The sequence below is a fragment of the Bacillus rossius genome, chromosome 6 (genome assembly GCF_032445375.1).
Source record: "Bacillus rossius redtenbacheri isolate Brsri chromosome 6, Brsri_v3, whole genome shotgun sequence".
Lineage (NCBI taxonomy): Eukaryota > Metazoa > Arthropoda > Insecta > Phasmatodea > Bacillidae > Bacillus > Bacillus rossius.
The window spans coordinates 23,484,713-23,499,683 of record NC_086334.1 but is presented as its reverse complement, the minus strand read 5'-3'; the positions used below and the strand labels follow the sequence as shown (position 1 = coordinate 23,499,683).

The window sequence follows — 14,971 nt, the reverse complement described above, 5'->3', positions numbered from 1 at the left end:
CCTTTGAATATATATACTGTATAGAAGTCGCCAGCCCAGGTTAAAATTTCTAATACGGTTTGAGGTAGTTGGTTAATTAACCGCCGCAATCGCCACCATCTCTAGGGCATCGACTTGTGGTGGTCCCTAGCGGACAAGTGTCCAACTCTTCAAACACCCCTTCCCCACCCTTCCTAAAACATGCGTTGTCCTCCACCCACCCTCTACCCTACGCACAAACTCCCGTTGAACGACCTTGAGCTGCAGTGAATGTTGGGTTTGGGGGTGCGGGGGAACGACAGCGGGCGACAGTGCTGCGCTCTAACGTGTAAATAACAACCTAAGACGATACAGGGCGTTACGGCAGCGCACTGCAGCGGTGAAGTTCCCAAGCTGCTCATCATACGCTCTTGAAAAACGTAGAGTAAATCCTATCAACTCGCGACTTCTATACAGTATATATATTCAAAGGTGGCACATACTGACGTATTTCCAGGGGAAAAGGGGGGGGGGGGGGGATATATATATATATATAATTTAAGAGTGCATGTAACTCAGTGAAACTTCTTTGACAATTCAAACCCTCGACCAGTAATATATCGTAGGGGGTAAAACTGCAAATGGAGAAAGAAGACAATTGTTCTAATAAATATTACTCACTGTTCAAATACTCGGCGTGTTACTGTTTCTTCAGAATAAAAATTCTACCATTTGGAACATGCCAAATCTGTTTGACAGAAATAAAAAAATTAATATCAGGTAGGTAGTGCTATATATGCGGGAATGCAGGAACTGTCTCAACTGCGCTCTCTGCCTCTGCTGGTTGGACAGGGAGGAATGCAAGCCGCTGGTAGCGAATTAAAAAAACTCAAGGCCTTCAAAGCTGACTGTATAGGTTACACACACACTTTCCGTCGTATTCTTTCGTTCATCTAACTCAGTTTTTTTTTTTTTTGGCGGGACACCGAGCATCGGCCACCCAGGGAGATAGAGGTGGGGGGGGGGGGGTAGGGGGTAGGATGGATGTGTCCCCCTCTCCATGCATACGCTACTGTTACTCTCTTCTTAGCAACTTCTGTTGGTTATACAGAATGGGTCAAAAGTCACGAAGGGGCCATAAATGTATATAAATTTTTAAATTTATAATTAGCTTTCACTGATTATCATGAATTGTATTCCACATGTAAGTGTTAAACAATTTCCTATCCTTGGACTTTCTAAGTCTGTGAAAAATCAATGGAAGCTAATGATACATAACAGGCGCGTAGGAACCGGGGGTACGACCCAGGCGACTGCCCGGCCATAACATTTCATGGCCGGGCAAAGTGATGGTATTGCCCGGCCATTACATCAGATGAACAAAAGGCATTGTCTTCATTGCAATGCTTAGTGGTGTTGTGGGATTTTCTTGTCTGTGCGTTACTTTATTCTTAAAATAAATTAAGACTTTTCGATAAGTGTACAGGAACAATAAATACAGCAACTGTTCTTGTTTTCTTCTAAATATTCACGTTTCACAGTGCTGATAGCGGAAATATTATTGCGGGATATAGACCAGTAAATGTTTCCGCTTGTTGCAGCAGCTTACGCTCCGTTTTTGTCCACCCTTGTCTACCTGACCTTCAGACCCTTGCATTCACCCCGCCTCGTTTCTACCTAACGGTAACGACCTGACGTGCAGAGCGCTTTCCACATCAGTCTTCATTCAACAGCTGTACGTCTTGCTTTTAAGTCCAAGAAACTTTGTGAGCCGTACTACATAACTGTTTAAAATAAACTTATTTATCTGTAGTATCATGAGTGAGTAGTGCGGAATGGCAGTGATGAAAAACATTTAGGGTTTAAGGAGAAAATTTATAACAGTATTTTATTTTTGCGGCGTACAATGACTCAGAAAACCATCAACTTTTTCTTCAAAAACCGTTCTGCATAGTCCTGCAGTTCATCACAACCACCGCCTGAAAAGCAGTGCACATTAGGCTGTAATGCCTGTGAAGACAAAGATCCTAAAGAAGAGTTAGATTCCTTTAACTCAGGTATTACTTTTGAGCAGTTTAGACTGAGATGAATTTTTACATGATCCCGAAAACCATATGTAATATACCTATTTAACATTAAAGTTTAGTATGTCGGTATATTATTTTTTTCCGCTTGTCGCTCGTGATTATTCCATCGAGTAATAAAAAAAATTCTTTGAATCTACAAATCATTGAACAAGAATTTATCAAGCAGATTTGCAGTTATTTTTAAGCATCTTCACTCGCCTATTCTGTGGGGTTCGCATTTTAAACTTATTCTTAAGTTAGATTCATAATAACATATGACATTGGCGTACAGCCAATCAGATGGCTATGTAACTTTTCCCTGTAAATGCCGTTGCCTTGTTTATTTTGTTATGTACCACATTCCCAGAACGTTAATTTTCGGAAAAATAAGATGTTTTAACATTCAGTTTAAAAAATAACTCGCCATGCAGTGAGTTTGTATTTGTTTCTACAGTTCATTTCGCACTTATGTTTTTGAGCAGAGTGGGCTGGGACAACTTGTGAACTCGAAAGGCTCATGATGAATTCACTTCAAGGAAGGGTACCTACACAAGTTGAATTAAGCACAATACTCGGTGTCTTTGCCGAAGATTTAAATTTAGACAGTCTCCCTACACAGTTGCAGCTACTGAAGATCCTGGAAATGCCCTCGACACTTGTGCAGCATTCGCTGTAAAGTTGGGTAAAGAGAGTGATACGACCCGTGCTTGTGCTTTGCTCGATCAAGTAACTCGACTCATGATACTCATCATGACTGTGCCTGCTTCAGCCGCATCTGCAGAGCGTTCATTTAGTGCACTTCGTCGTTTGAAGACATACTTGCGATCTTCAATGTCCCAAAGACGTCCCACTCTTTTGACTTTGCTTCATATCCATTGTGATAAAACTGCATCAATAGACATCAAGTCGGTTATGAAAGAATTTGTCTGCCGCAAGGACAAGAGAAAGAGCGTTTTTGGTAAAGCTTAATTTTTCTGTTGCTACTCATCAAAACATGAAGTCTGGGTGCTGTAATAATTCTTTCCTTTACATCAAAACTTGTGATGCCATTTCTAGTAGCTGTGTAGCTATCAATGAAAAAATATGGATTGTTCGTACAAATAATTCTGAGAATTTTGAGAATGATTTTATGTAGCCTATTGTAAATTAAATGATGAGGAACATAAAAATGCTATGATAGTAACATGTCGAACGGCTCACTATTCCGAGTTTGGTTATATTGTGATTTGATTTCATCAATTTGAACGTGTTATATTGTCATATAACTTATCATAAGATATTTAGATTTTCAGATTTATTAATGGTAAAGCAGTTTTTCTGTCACGTTTTAAATTAATATTCAGTGGACGCAAGGTACACCATATGATTGTGTTAATACATTCTGAATATTGGCATCATCTAAGACTATTTAATTAAAGGTGTGTAACATTAAGAGTTCTCCTGTCCTGATATGCACATGAATTTACTTAAGAGTGGGTAATGAGTGGGATAATGAAGTTTTTGTTAAATTGTTTACTCAAGGCTCAGCCTCACTTAAATATTTGATTATAGCTTGTTTTGATTATTGCAGTTGTATGTTAGCACATATTAAGAAAATGCAACTATAGCTATAGATAGTTGGCAAAATATATTATCTCACACTACAAATATTAATCTTCAACCACCGTCATGTAATTATGATGCAATTAGTCAAACATATTTTAAATTATAAATACATCTTTGCCTTTTCTACAGCTCTAGATAACTTGATGATATCTGGGGACTAAATTTGAAGGTGCTTGTAATTTATGTACTCTGTGCAGTGGGAAAATTCAACAAATTGCATTTAAAATAAATTCTACGAGGCGAAAACTGAAAAGTGAACACTGTTTTGTGATGCCGAGTCTTAAGTAAATTTGTTATAAATAAAGTTAAAATTTATGGTAGTATGGTAGTATTACATTCTATTTTGCTCCTTAGAATACAATTTTTTTTTCTACCGGGGGAGAGCCCCCGGACACCCCCTTTGTTAAATCCACCACTTATAATGAACTCTCCTTTGCCCCCCCCCCATTAAATATTTGCTTCCTACGCGCCTGCATAATAAAAAAAATTATTTGTGACTTTTGGCCCACGCTTTAGGAATATGTGGGTGTTTTTATGCGTATAACTAAAAAAAAGTGTAAGCTATCCAGCCAACTGTTGTATTTTTGTATTGTAAATAACTACATACTCGTCAAAAAACAAGTTTTGCTTGATTTATAGTTATTTAGTTTTGCATTTATTTAAATGAAACTGTACAGTGGTCTCCTGATTAACTGAAAAATATCTCTTCAAAATTCTATGTTTTTCAAACCTGAGATGGCAATGAAGTGACCCTCCTTGATGAGTGATAGCGGATGGCAAGTGGCAGACTTAGGACCGAAGCAGCCGGGTGTTGTATGTGAGGCGAACGAGTGAGTAGTATAGGGCAGTGGGTTGTGATAGAGGTGCGTGGTGAGAGACGAGCAGTAGAGTGCGACACTGTCGAGATGAACCAGTGGAGAGTGCAAATTGGGGCTTAATGAAAGAGTGATATTAATTTGTTGACAAGAAATAACTTAGTCAAAATATAAGGCAATTAATTTGGCTATACTTTTTGTACCAGTTTCCCAACTCATTACAACATTTATACGACTCTAGATGAAAAAAAATGTTACTCTTTAATTATCTTTGTTTGATTAGCTACGAACTTAACTCCCATTTGTTGCAGAGTTCCAGAACGTAGTATCCCGCCTGTTAACACCCAACGCCAGAGCACGCATATCTATACGTGAACTATCACTCCATCCATGGATCACTGGCCACCAAAAAATTAATCCAACCCCAGGAAACAAACATCTACATACTGAAGCATATAGTTTGGTAAGTTTAAAAACAGGCTAGTAAAATTTTATAGGTCCTGCATTTTACTTTAATATGCGCCTGGTTTGCCATTTTGTTTTCTGGCAAAACATGATTGAAACATAAGACACTCTACAGTAGGCCTAGCATAAACATCTTTTCACTGGTTATTCCATAATTAAAAGGAAAACTACAGAACACTAACAGACTAACAACTTTATTCTTAAGACATATTCATCATGAAAATATTTATAAATTAATATTTTTGTTTCGTTCAGAATTTATAAACTATTTTAATATGAACTTGCTTAAAATTAATGTTCCAACTAGGTGATTAAATAGGATTAGGTTACAGATGAAAAAGGAAAAAAATCAGTAAACGCTCTATAAATATTACTATACGGAAGCTGAAGAAAATTCCCACCTAAATGTTGGTCAGTACAATAATGATATATAGGTATTGTTTAAAGGGGAAAAAAAAATATATATAGTTTAAACTGCCCCAAATTGTTGTGGCAGTAAAATGAGCGTCATGTGCAGTGGCGTAGCCAGGATTTGTGTATGGGGGGGGTGTTAAGAAGCATACCCCCCCACCTTCCCCTATTACAGCAGGGGGTCCGGGGGTCCTCCCCCGGGAAAATTTGGATTTTAAGGTGTAAAATAGTGCTATTTTAGCAGTTTTCGGTACTTAAATTTAAATATTGTAATGGTAAAAATTTTATTAATTTTAATATGAAATTTGTTTGAGTGATGAATAAGAAATTAATTAATGATTTGGTGCTAAGGAGGGAGGGAGGGTGTGTTTCAACACCTAACCCCCCCCCCCCCCCCCCCCCTGGCTTCGCCCCTGGTCATGTGGATGCAGGCGGTGTCGAAACTCTCCAAGCTGCTCCGCATGGACGTCGAGGCCGTCCGGAAGCGCGTGTCGGAGGACAGCAACGGAGACATCGCAGGTGCGCTCAACATCGCGGTGCACCTGCAGCTGCGCGGCGGAGGCTCGTCGCCCGCGCCCGTGAGGCACGCCCAGGTGGGAGTCCCCCCGGTCGTGGGGCGGCCTCCTGCGGCGAGCCGGGCCCGGGGACGCGACGAGCAGTCGCCGGGACTCCTGCTCCGCCAGATGGCCGCCCTGCGCTGCGGTCCGCTCCAGAGGAGACCTGCGGTTGCCCGGCAGACGAGCCACAGGTAACATATCGATGGCTTAGAATTAAAACCTCGTACCTCAATTTTTGGACGAAAATACGTTTTTTATGTTTTCGGCTGGAAAACCTCGTATCTCACAAAATTTTTGGCTAAAAGAAATAAAATGTGCATCCTACTGCTTTCTATCTGGAAAAAAAGAAACCACGTATATCAGTAGGTGGGGGGGGGGGGGGGGGGGGGGGGGGGGGGGGGGGGGGGCGAAGAAACGTTTTTTTTTGTCTCTGCTGTAAAATTTGCATTTTATGAGATACAAGGTTTTTATTCTAAGCCATCGATATGGTACATACCAACTTCATTTGTAGCTAACGAAAAATATCACCGGTGCTTAGCCGCCCCAAGCGTTTGAAGTTTTTAACTTCTCAGACTTGTGGTAGTTTTGTAATCTCACTTACGGCACTGCAGGCAGTGTTGCTACTGCTGCTATCTGTGTTTTGGGCCAGTAAATTTATAGCTAAAATATTATACATAAATTCGCGATTTCGCAAAGACTAGGAGATGTTTCATGGAAGCGCAAGATACTTACGTTTAACTAACCATCTGCCAATTTCTCAGTGCTCTAAAATGTAACAAATTGACCCAATGAGAAATTGAATATCACGGTAACAGAACATTAAGTGAAAACTAACACAGCAGGAATGGATATATATACACACACACTTTTATTTTAAATCATTTTTTAACATAAGAAAATGTGACTGACACCACAGACTTAACCCTTGGCTTCTATTGGTCATACAGAGCAATGTAAACATAAGGTTGGGTATTTCCTAGCTCATTCGTATTCTTCCGTGCAGGATCTCGTTTAATGCTGCCCCCCCCCCCCCCCCCCGCAAATCCTACAGTCTTGCACTCCTGCTTCATTTACAGTAGAATTCTTAAACATAATGCTGAGTGAGATAAACACACTGAATAATATAATATTAGCTTTTCAAGTAAATACCAAAATTTCTAGATGTAAATCTCGCAAATTATTTCTGCGCCCGCACTAGAATTTGTTGCTTGAACGTTGTTGCCATCACCCGAAAGTGTGTGATATTTTCTCAGTTGCTTTTATCCTCCAACATAGATTTTATCCAGAAAAAATTGATAGCAAGTGTGTATATATATACACACACATATATACACAAGTATTTTTCTTATGTCTTGTGTTATATTGTATTTATAAAGTAAAATAAGCTTATTAGCCACTATAAGCATATTTTATAGATGAATTAAACAAAATTTTAATTGAATACAATATGCACTCAGCAAGGAGCAGCTGGAACTAATTAATAATGGTGTCCATTTTGTGCTGCATATTATTTGCATTTAGCGTAACATCCATTAATTGCATGTTAAGTTTTTAACAATGATCATTATATTTTTTAACAAACACCACTTTTGTTGCAGTAGTAAGAGGACTCTAAAAATGTATTACAATTCTAATGGATTCATTGTTTTCCGTGGTTATTTCCATTTTCAGACATGTTTCAACTGCAGTGTCTTCACCCTGTGTCAACAAATGTTCCAGAAGCTCTCAACTGCCTTGTGGTAAGTAAAATGATTTTTTCGAGTTAGTGCTTGTCTAAAACCTTTTTTCTTTATGATTTGTAACTACATATGACACACATGCTATTAGACTTAAATGCAACAACCATATTTTAATTTTTGTACTATTCAAAAGACTAACATCTGTAACAATTAATCTTCTGAAATGTACTTTTAACTGCTTCACATCTGAATGTCAGTTTGAATTATGATAAAATCACCAATAATTTATTTCAAATTATCTGCAATAAATCCTATTTAAAAATGTAATTTTTGAGACAAAGAAAGCTACAAATTTTTATGCTGATGGACAAAATGTGAGGCATACAGAAAGAATGCATTCAGGTGAACATAACTTTGAACAAACTGACGGATGTGTAAATGATTATAAGAGTTGCAACGTTCTGTAACGTTTAAAACAGCCACCAGTGTGCGTTAGTGGCACCATCCCAATTACAGCAGTATTGTCATCAGGTATGTGTGGGCGTGGTATAAGTAGCAGTTAATCAAGTGAGGGAGTCACCACACACCAAGTGACAATTGTGGCCAGGACTTATGCATTTTGTTCTCTGTACACACAGATTGTTTAATTTTCCTCATCACAGACAGGGAACACCACTAACCCATTTGTTTCATCTTAGTGACTCGCACACGTGCTAACTATAGTTAGCTATCAGAGGGAACAGGAGTTTTATAATAATGTGTAGTGTACCATTAACAATGCTTTTAATGAAAATTTCTATAAATGTAAATATAAATTATGAACTGGAGTTTGTTACTTTTGCAGACCAATGTAAATATACGCACTTCAAAATGGTGCGTGGGATGCCGGTGGAAATAAAAACTGGGGAAGCAGTTCTTGGTTTCAACCATTTATTCGAATGCAAGAAGGTACGTAGATACATAAAAGCAAATCTAGCTCGATGAATGTTGTTTTGTGAAAGGATTCCAGTCAAAGTGCATAATTTTGAGAAAGAAGAAATATTTCCATGGCAGTAATATTATTTGGTTTATACAAGATTGTTGTATGTAATATTTGTTTAGTGTACGTGTGTGTTTAAAGTATTTAAAACCAAGTTTACGTTATAAAACCACAGAACTAGAACTAAGGTTCAATCAAACTGATAGTTTATAGCAATTAATGTCTAAGATATTTGTGACAATAGTTACTTATAGATTTAACAATTAAATAAAATTAATGACATTAACTTGCGTTAAAATAAGCACAGAGAAACAAAATTTTCTTTGCAGACACAAATTATTACCGGCTCCCTAATCACACTATCTAGGGAATTTAAGAGGATGTTCTCCCTTGCCACTTAAGGATTAATAAGACATTGACACATGCAGAGGATTAGCTAATTTAAGAATAAAACTTGGACCTTAAATAAACTATATAGAATAAAAAACTGGCTGCCGTAGACAGAAAAATTTTCCCCCCAGAATTCTGAAGTCTGTAGTCTGAAGACTGTAATCTGTGTGTGTGTGTATTTCTCTGCTGTCTGCCTGCATGCCAGCTGCATATCTGCAGCCTGGAAGCCTGCCTACATGCCAGCAAGCCTTGCTAATGCATGAATGGCTGCCTTGAGCATGCCTTGCTAAAGCCTGAACGGCTGTCTTGAGCCTGCCTGGCTACTGTCTAAATGGCTGCTTGCATGGCTGCCAGCCTGGATGCCTGGATTTCAACACAGGCTGTATGACTGCCTGCGTGCTGCCAGCCTAGCCACCTGGATGCTTGCAGCCAGCCTGGCCGCCTGACTGCCTAACTACAGCCAACCTTATTGCCTGGATGCGTGATGATAGCCTTGCCACCTGCTTGCATGCAATCCTGCCACAATCTTACCTCCTGCATGCATGCCAGCAGACGACCCGCCTGGCCCCCTGCCTGCATGCCTGCAGACTGCCCTACTGGCCGCATGCCTGCAGACGGCCCTCCTGGCCGCATGCATGCAGACTGCCCTACTGGCCGCATGCATGCAGACTGCCCTACTGGCCGCCTGCCTGCATGCATGCAGACTGTCCTCCTGGCCCCCTGCCTGCATGCCTGCAGACTGCCCTACTGGCCCCCTGCCTGCATGCCTGCAGACAGCCCTCCTGGCCGCCTGCCTGCATGCCTGCAGACAGCCCTCCTGGCCACCTGCCTGCATGCCTGCAGACTGCCCTCCTGGCCGCCTGCCTGCCTGCAGACTGCCCTCCTGGCCGCCTGCCTGCCTGCCTGCCTGCATGCATGCATGCATGCATGCATGCATGCAGACTGCCCTCCTGGCCGCCTGCCTGCAGACTGACCTTCTGGCCGCATGCCTGCATGCCTGCAGACTGCCCTACTGGCCGCATGCCTGCATGCCTGCAGACTGCCCTCCTGGCCGCATGCCTGCATGTCTGCAGACTGCCCTCCTGGCCGCATGACTGCAGACTGCCCTCCTGGCCGCATGACTGCAGACGGCCCTCCTGGCCGCATGCCTGCATGCTTGCAGACTGCCCTACTGGCCGCATGCCTGCATGCCTGCAAAGTGACCTTCTGGCCGCATGCCTGCATGCCTGCAGACTGCCCTCCTGGCCGCCTGCCTGCCTACACACGGCCCTACTGGCCGCCTGCCTGCATGCCTGCAGACTGCTCTCCTGCCCACCTGCCTGCAGACTGCCCTCCTGGCCACCTGCCTGCAGACTGCCATCCTGGCCGTATGCCTGCCTGCAGAAGGCCATCCTGGCCGCCTGCATGCATGCCTGCAGACAGGCGGCCCTCCTGGCCACCTGCCTGCGTGCCTGCAGACAGGCGGCCCTCCTGGCCACCTGCCTGCAGACAGGCGGTCCTCCTGGCCACCTGCCTGCGTGCCTGCAGACAGCCGCCCTCCTGGCCACCTGCCTGCGTACCTGCAGACAGGCGGCCCTCCTGGCCACCTGCCTGCGTGCCTGCAGACAGGCGGCCCTCCTGGCCACCTGTCTGCGTGCCTGCAGACAGGCGGCCCTCCTGGCCACCTGCCTGCCTGCCTGCGTGCCTGCGGACAGGCGGTCCTCCTGGCCACCTGCCTGCGTGCCTGCAGACAGGCGGTCCTCCTGGCCACCTGCCTGCGTGCCTGCAGACAGGCGGCCCTCCTGGCCACCTGCCTGCGTGCCTGCAGACAGGCGGCCCTCCTGGCCACCTGCCTGCGTGCCTGCAGACAGGCGGCCCTCCTGGCCACCTGCCTGCGTGCCTGCAGACAGGCGGCTCTCCTGGCCACGTGCCTGCAGACAGGCGGCCCTCCTGGCCAACTGCCTGCGTGCCTGCAGACAGGCGGTCCTCCTGGCCAACTGCCTGCGTGCCTGCAGACAGGCGGTCCTCCTGGCCACCTGCCAGCATGCTTGCAGACAGGCGGCCCTCCTGGTCACCTGCCTGCGTGCCTGCAGACAGGCGGCCCTCCTGGCCACCTGACTGCGTGCCTGCAGACAGGCGGTCCTCCTGGCCACCTGCCTGCGTGCCAGCAGACAGGTTGGTCCTCCTGGCCACCTGCCTTCGTGCCTGCAGACAGGCGGCCCTCCTGGCCACCTGCCTTCGTGCCTGCAGACAGGCGGCCCTCCTGGCCACCTGTCTGCGTGCCTGCAGACAGGCGGCCCTCCTGGCCACCTGTCTGCGTGCCTGCAGACAGGCGGCCCTCCTGGCCACCTGCCTGCCTGCGTGCCTGCAGACAGACGGCATGCCTGGCCGCCTGCCTGCATGCCTGCAGACAGACGGCATGCCTGGCCGCCTGCCTGCATGCCTGCAGACGGCACGCCTGGCCGCCTGCCTGCAGACTGCACGCCTGGTCGCCTGCCTGCATGCCTGCAAACAGCCCTCCTGGCCGTCTGCCTGCATGCCTGCAGACGGCACGCCTGGCCGCCTGCCTGCAGACGGCACGCCTGGCCGCCTGCCTGCAGACGGCACGCCTGGCCGCCTGCCTGCAGACGGCACGCCTGGCCGCCTGCCTGCAGACGGCACGCCTGGCCGCCTGCCTGCAGACGGCACGCCTGGCCGCCTGCCTGCAGACGGCACGCCTGGCCGCCTGCCTGCAGACGGCACGCCTGGCCGCCTGCCTGCAGACGGCACGCCTGGCCGCCTGCCTGCAGACGGCACGCCTGGCCGCCTGCCTGCAGACGGCACGCCTGGCCGCCTGCCTGCAGACGGCACGCCTGGCCGCCTGCCTGCAGACGGCACGCCTGGCCGCCTGCCTGCAGACGGCACGCCTGGCCGCCTGCCTGCAGACGGCACGCCTGGCCGCCTGCCTGCAGACGACACTCCTGGCCGCCTGCCTGCAGACGGCACGCCTGACCGCCTGCCTGCATGCCTGCAGACTGACCTCCTGGCCGCATGCCTGCATGCCTGCAGACTGACCTCCTGGCCGCCTGCCTGCATGCCTGCAGACTGCCCTCCTGGCCGCCTGCCTGCATGCCTGCAAACTGCCCTCCTGGCCGCTTCCTGCATGCCTGCAGACTGCCCTCCTGGCTGCCTGCCTGCAGACTGCCCTCCTGCCTGCCTGCCTGCCTGCAGACTGCCCTCCTGGCCATCTGCCTGCCTGCAGACTGCCCTCCTGGCCATCTGCCTGCCTGCAGACGGCCCTCCTGGCCGCCTGCCTGCATGCCTGCAGACAGCCCTCCTGACCGCCTGCCTGCATGCCTGCAGACAGCCCTCCTGACCGCCTGCCTGCATGCCTGCAGACAGCCCTCCTGGCCACCTGCCTGCATGCCTGCAGACTGACCTTCTGGCCGCCTGCCTGCATGCCTGCAGACGGCCCTCCTGGTCACCTGCCTGCATGCCTGCAGACTGCCCTCCTGGCCGCCTGCCTGCATGCCTGCATGCAGGCAGACTGCCCTCCTGGCCGCCTGCCTGCATGCCTGCATGCCTGCAGACTGCCCTACTGGCCGCCTGCCTGCATACAGCCCTCCTGGCCGCCTGCCTGCATGCCTGCAGACAGCCCTCCTGGCCGCCTGCCTGCATGCCTGCAGACAGCCCTCCTGGCCGCCTGCCTGCATGCCTGCAGACAGCCCTCCTGGCCGCCTGCCTGCATGCCTGCAGACAGCCCTCCTGGCCGCCTGCCTGCATGCCTGCAGACAGCCCTCCTGGCCGCCTGCCTGCATGCCTGCAGACAGCCCTCCTGGCCACCTGCCTGCATGCCTGCAGACTGACCTTCTGGCCGCCTGCCTGCATGCCTGCAGACGGCCCTCCTGGCCACCTGCCTGCATGCCTGCAGACTGACCTTCTGGCCGCATGCCTGCAGACTGACCTTCTGGCCGCATGCCTGCATGCCTGCAGACGGCCCTTCTGGCCGCATGCCTGCAGACTGCCATCCTGGCCGCCTGCCTGCCTGCAGACTGCCCTCCTGGCCGCCTGCCTGCCTGCAGACTGCCCTCCTGGCCGCCTGCCTGCCTGCAGACTGCCCTCCTGGCCGCCTGCCTGCCTGCCTGCCTGCCTGCCTGCAGACTGCCCTCCTGGCCGCCTGCCCTCCTGGCCGCCTGCCTGCATGCCTGCAGACGGCCCTCCTGGCCACCTGCCTGCATGCCTGCAGACTGAACTCCTGGCCGCATGCCTGCATGCCTGCAGACTGACCTCCTGGCCGCCTGCCTGCATGCCTGCAGACTGCCCTCCTGGCCGCCTGCCTGCATGCCTGCAGACTGCCCTCCTGGCCGCCTGCCTGCATGCCTGCAGACTGCCCTCCTGGCCGCTTCCTGCATGCCTGCAGACTGCCATCCTGGCCGCCTGCCTGCCTGCAGACTGCCCTCCTGGCTGCCTGCCTGCAGACTGGCCATCTGCCTGCCTGCAGACGGCCCTCCTGGCCGCCTGCCTGCATGCCTGCAGACTGCCCTCCTGGCCGCCTGCCTGCATGCCTGCAGACTGCCCTCCTGGCCGCCTGCCTGCATGCCTGCAGACTGCCCTCCTGGCCGCCTGCCTGCATGCCTGCAGACAGCCCTCCTGGCCGCCTGCCTGCATGCCTGCAGACGGCACGCCTGGCCGCCTGCCTGCATGCCTGCAGACGGCACGCCTGGCCGCCTGCCTGCATGCCTGCAGACGGCACGCCTGGCCGCCTGCCTGCATGCCTGCAGACGGCACGCCTGGCCGCCTGCCTGCAGACGGCACGCCTGGCCGCCTGCATGCCTGCAGACGGCATGCCTGGCCGCCTGCCTGCAGACGGCACGCCTGGCCGCCTGCCTGCAGACGGCACGCCTGGCCGCATGCCTGCAGACGGCACGCCTGGCCGCCTGCCTGCAGACGGCACGCCTGGCCGCCTGCATGCCTGCAGACGGCACGCCTGGCCGCCTGCATGCCTGCAGACGGCACGCCTGGCCGCCTGCATGCCTGCAGACGGCACGCCTGGCCGCCTGCATGCCTGCAGACGGCACGCCTGGCCGCCTGCCTGCAGACGGCACGCCTGGCCGCCTGCCTGCAGACGGCACGCCTGGCCGTCTGTCTGCATGCCTGCAGACGGCACGCCTGGCCGTCTGTCTGCATGCCTGCAGACGGCACTCCTGGCCGTCTGTCTGCATGCCTGCAGACGGCACGCCTGGCCGCCTGCATGCCTGCAGACGGCACGCCTGGCCGCCTGCCTGCAGACGGCACGCCTGGCCGCCTGCATGCCTGCAGACGGCACGCCTGGCCGCCTGCATGCCTGCAGACGGCACGCCTGGCCGCCTGCATGCCTGCAGACGGCACGCCTGGCCGCCTGCCTGCAGACGGCACGCCTGGCCGCCTGCCTGCCTGCAGACGGCACGCCTGGCCGCCTGCATGCCTGCAGACGGCACGCCTGGCCGCCTGCATGCCTGCAGACGGCACGCCTGGCCGCCTGCCTGCAGACGGCACGCCTGGCCGCCTGCCTGCAGACGGCACGCCTGGCCGTCTGTCTGCAGACGGCACGCCTGGCCGTCTGTCTGCATGCCTGCAGACGGCACTTCTGGCCGTATGCCTGCATGCCTGCAGACGGCACGCCTGGCCGCTGTCTGCCTGCCTGCAGACGGCACTCCTGGCCGTCTGTCTGCATGCCTGCAGACGGCACGCCTGGCCGCTGTCTGCCTGCCTGCAGACGGCACTCCTGGCCGTCTGTCTGCATGCCTGCAGACGGCACGCCTGGCCGCTGTCTGCCTGCCTGCAGACGGCACTCCTGGCCGTCTGTCTGCATGCCTGCAGACGGCACTCCTGGCCGTCTGTCTGCATGCCTGCAGACGGCACGCCTGGCCGTCTGTCTGCATGCCTGCAGACGGCACGCCTGGCCGTCTGTCTGCATGCTTGCCTTCCTGGCATCCTGCTTGCAGACTGCCCTCCTTGCCGCCTGCCTGCATACCTGCCGACTGCCTTAGGCCCTGCCTGCAGACTGCCCTACTGGCCACCTGCCTGCATGCTTGCCTGCCAACCTGGT

At 50.7% G+C, this 14,971-nt stretch overlaps 1 protein-coding gene across 3 annotated transcripts in view; it reads left to right on the top strand.

Annotated features, from left to right (window-relative positions):
* LOC134532876 (uncharacterized) overlaps positions 1-14,971 on the top strand; it is a 706,177-nt gene that overhangs the window by 690,710 nt on the left and 496 nt on the right. For 2 of the 3 annotated variants that reach the window (XM_063369880.1, XM_063369881.1), the window contains 4 exons: positions 4,756-4,907; positions 5,752-6,068; positions 7,549-7,616; positions 8,401-8,504. In XM_063369880.1, coding sequence (XP_063225950.1) covers positions 4,756-4,907; positions 5,752-6,068; positions 7,549-7,616; positions 8,401-8,504 — 641 coding nt within the window. The remainder of the gene's footprint in view (positions 1-4,755; positions 4,908-5,751; positions 6,069-7,548; positions 7,617-8,400; positions 8,505-14,971) is intronic. The other variant, XM_063369882.1, reaches the window with a different exon arrangement.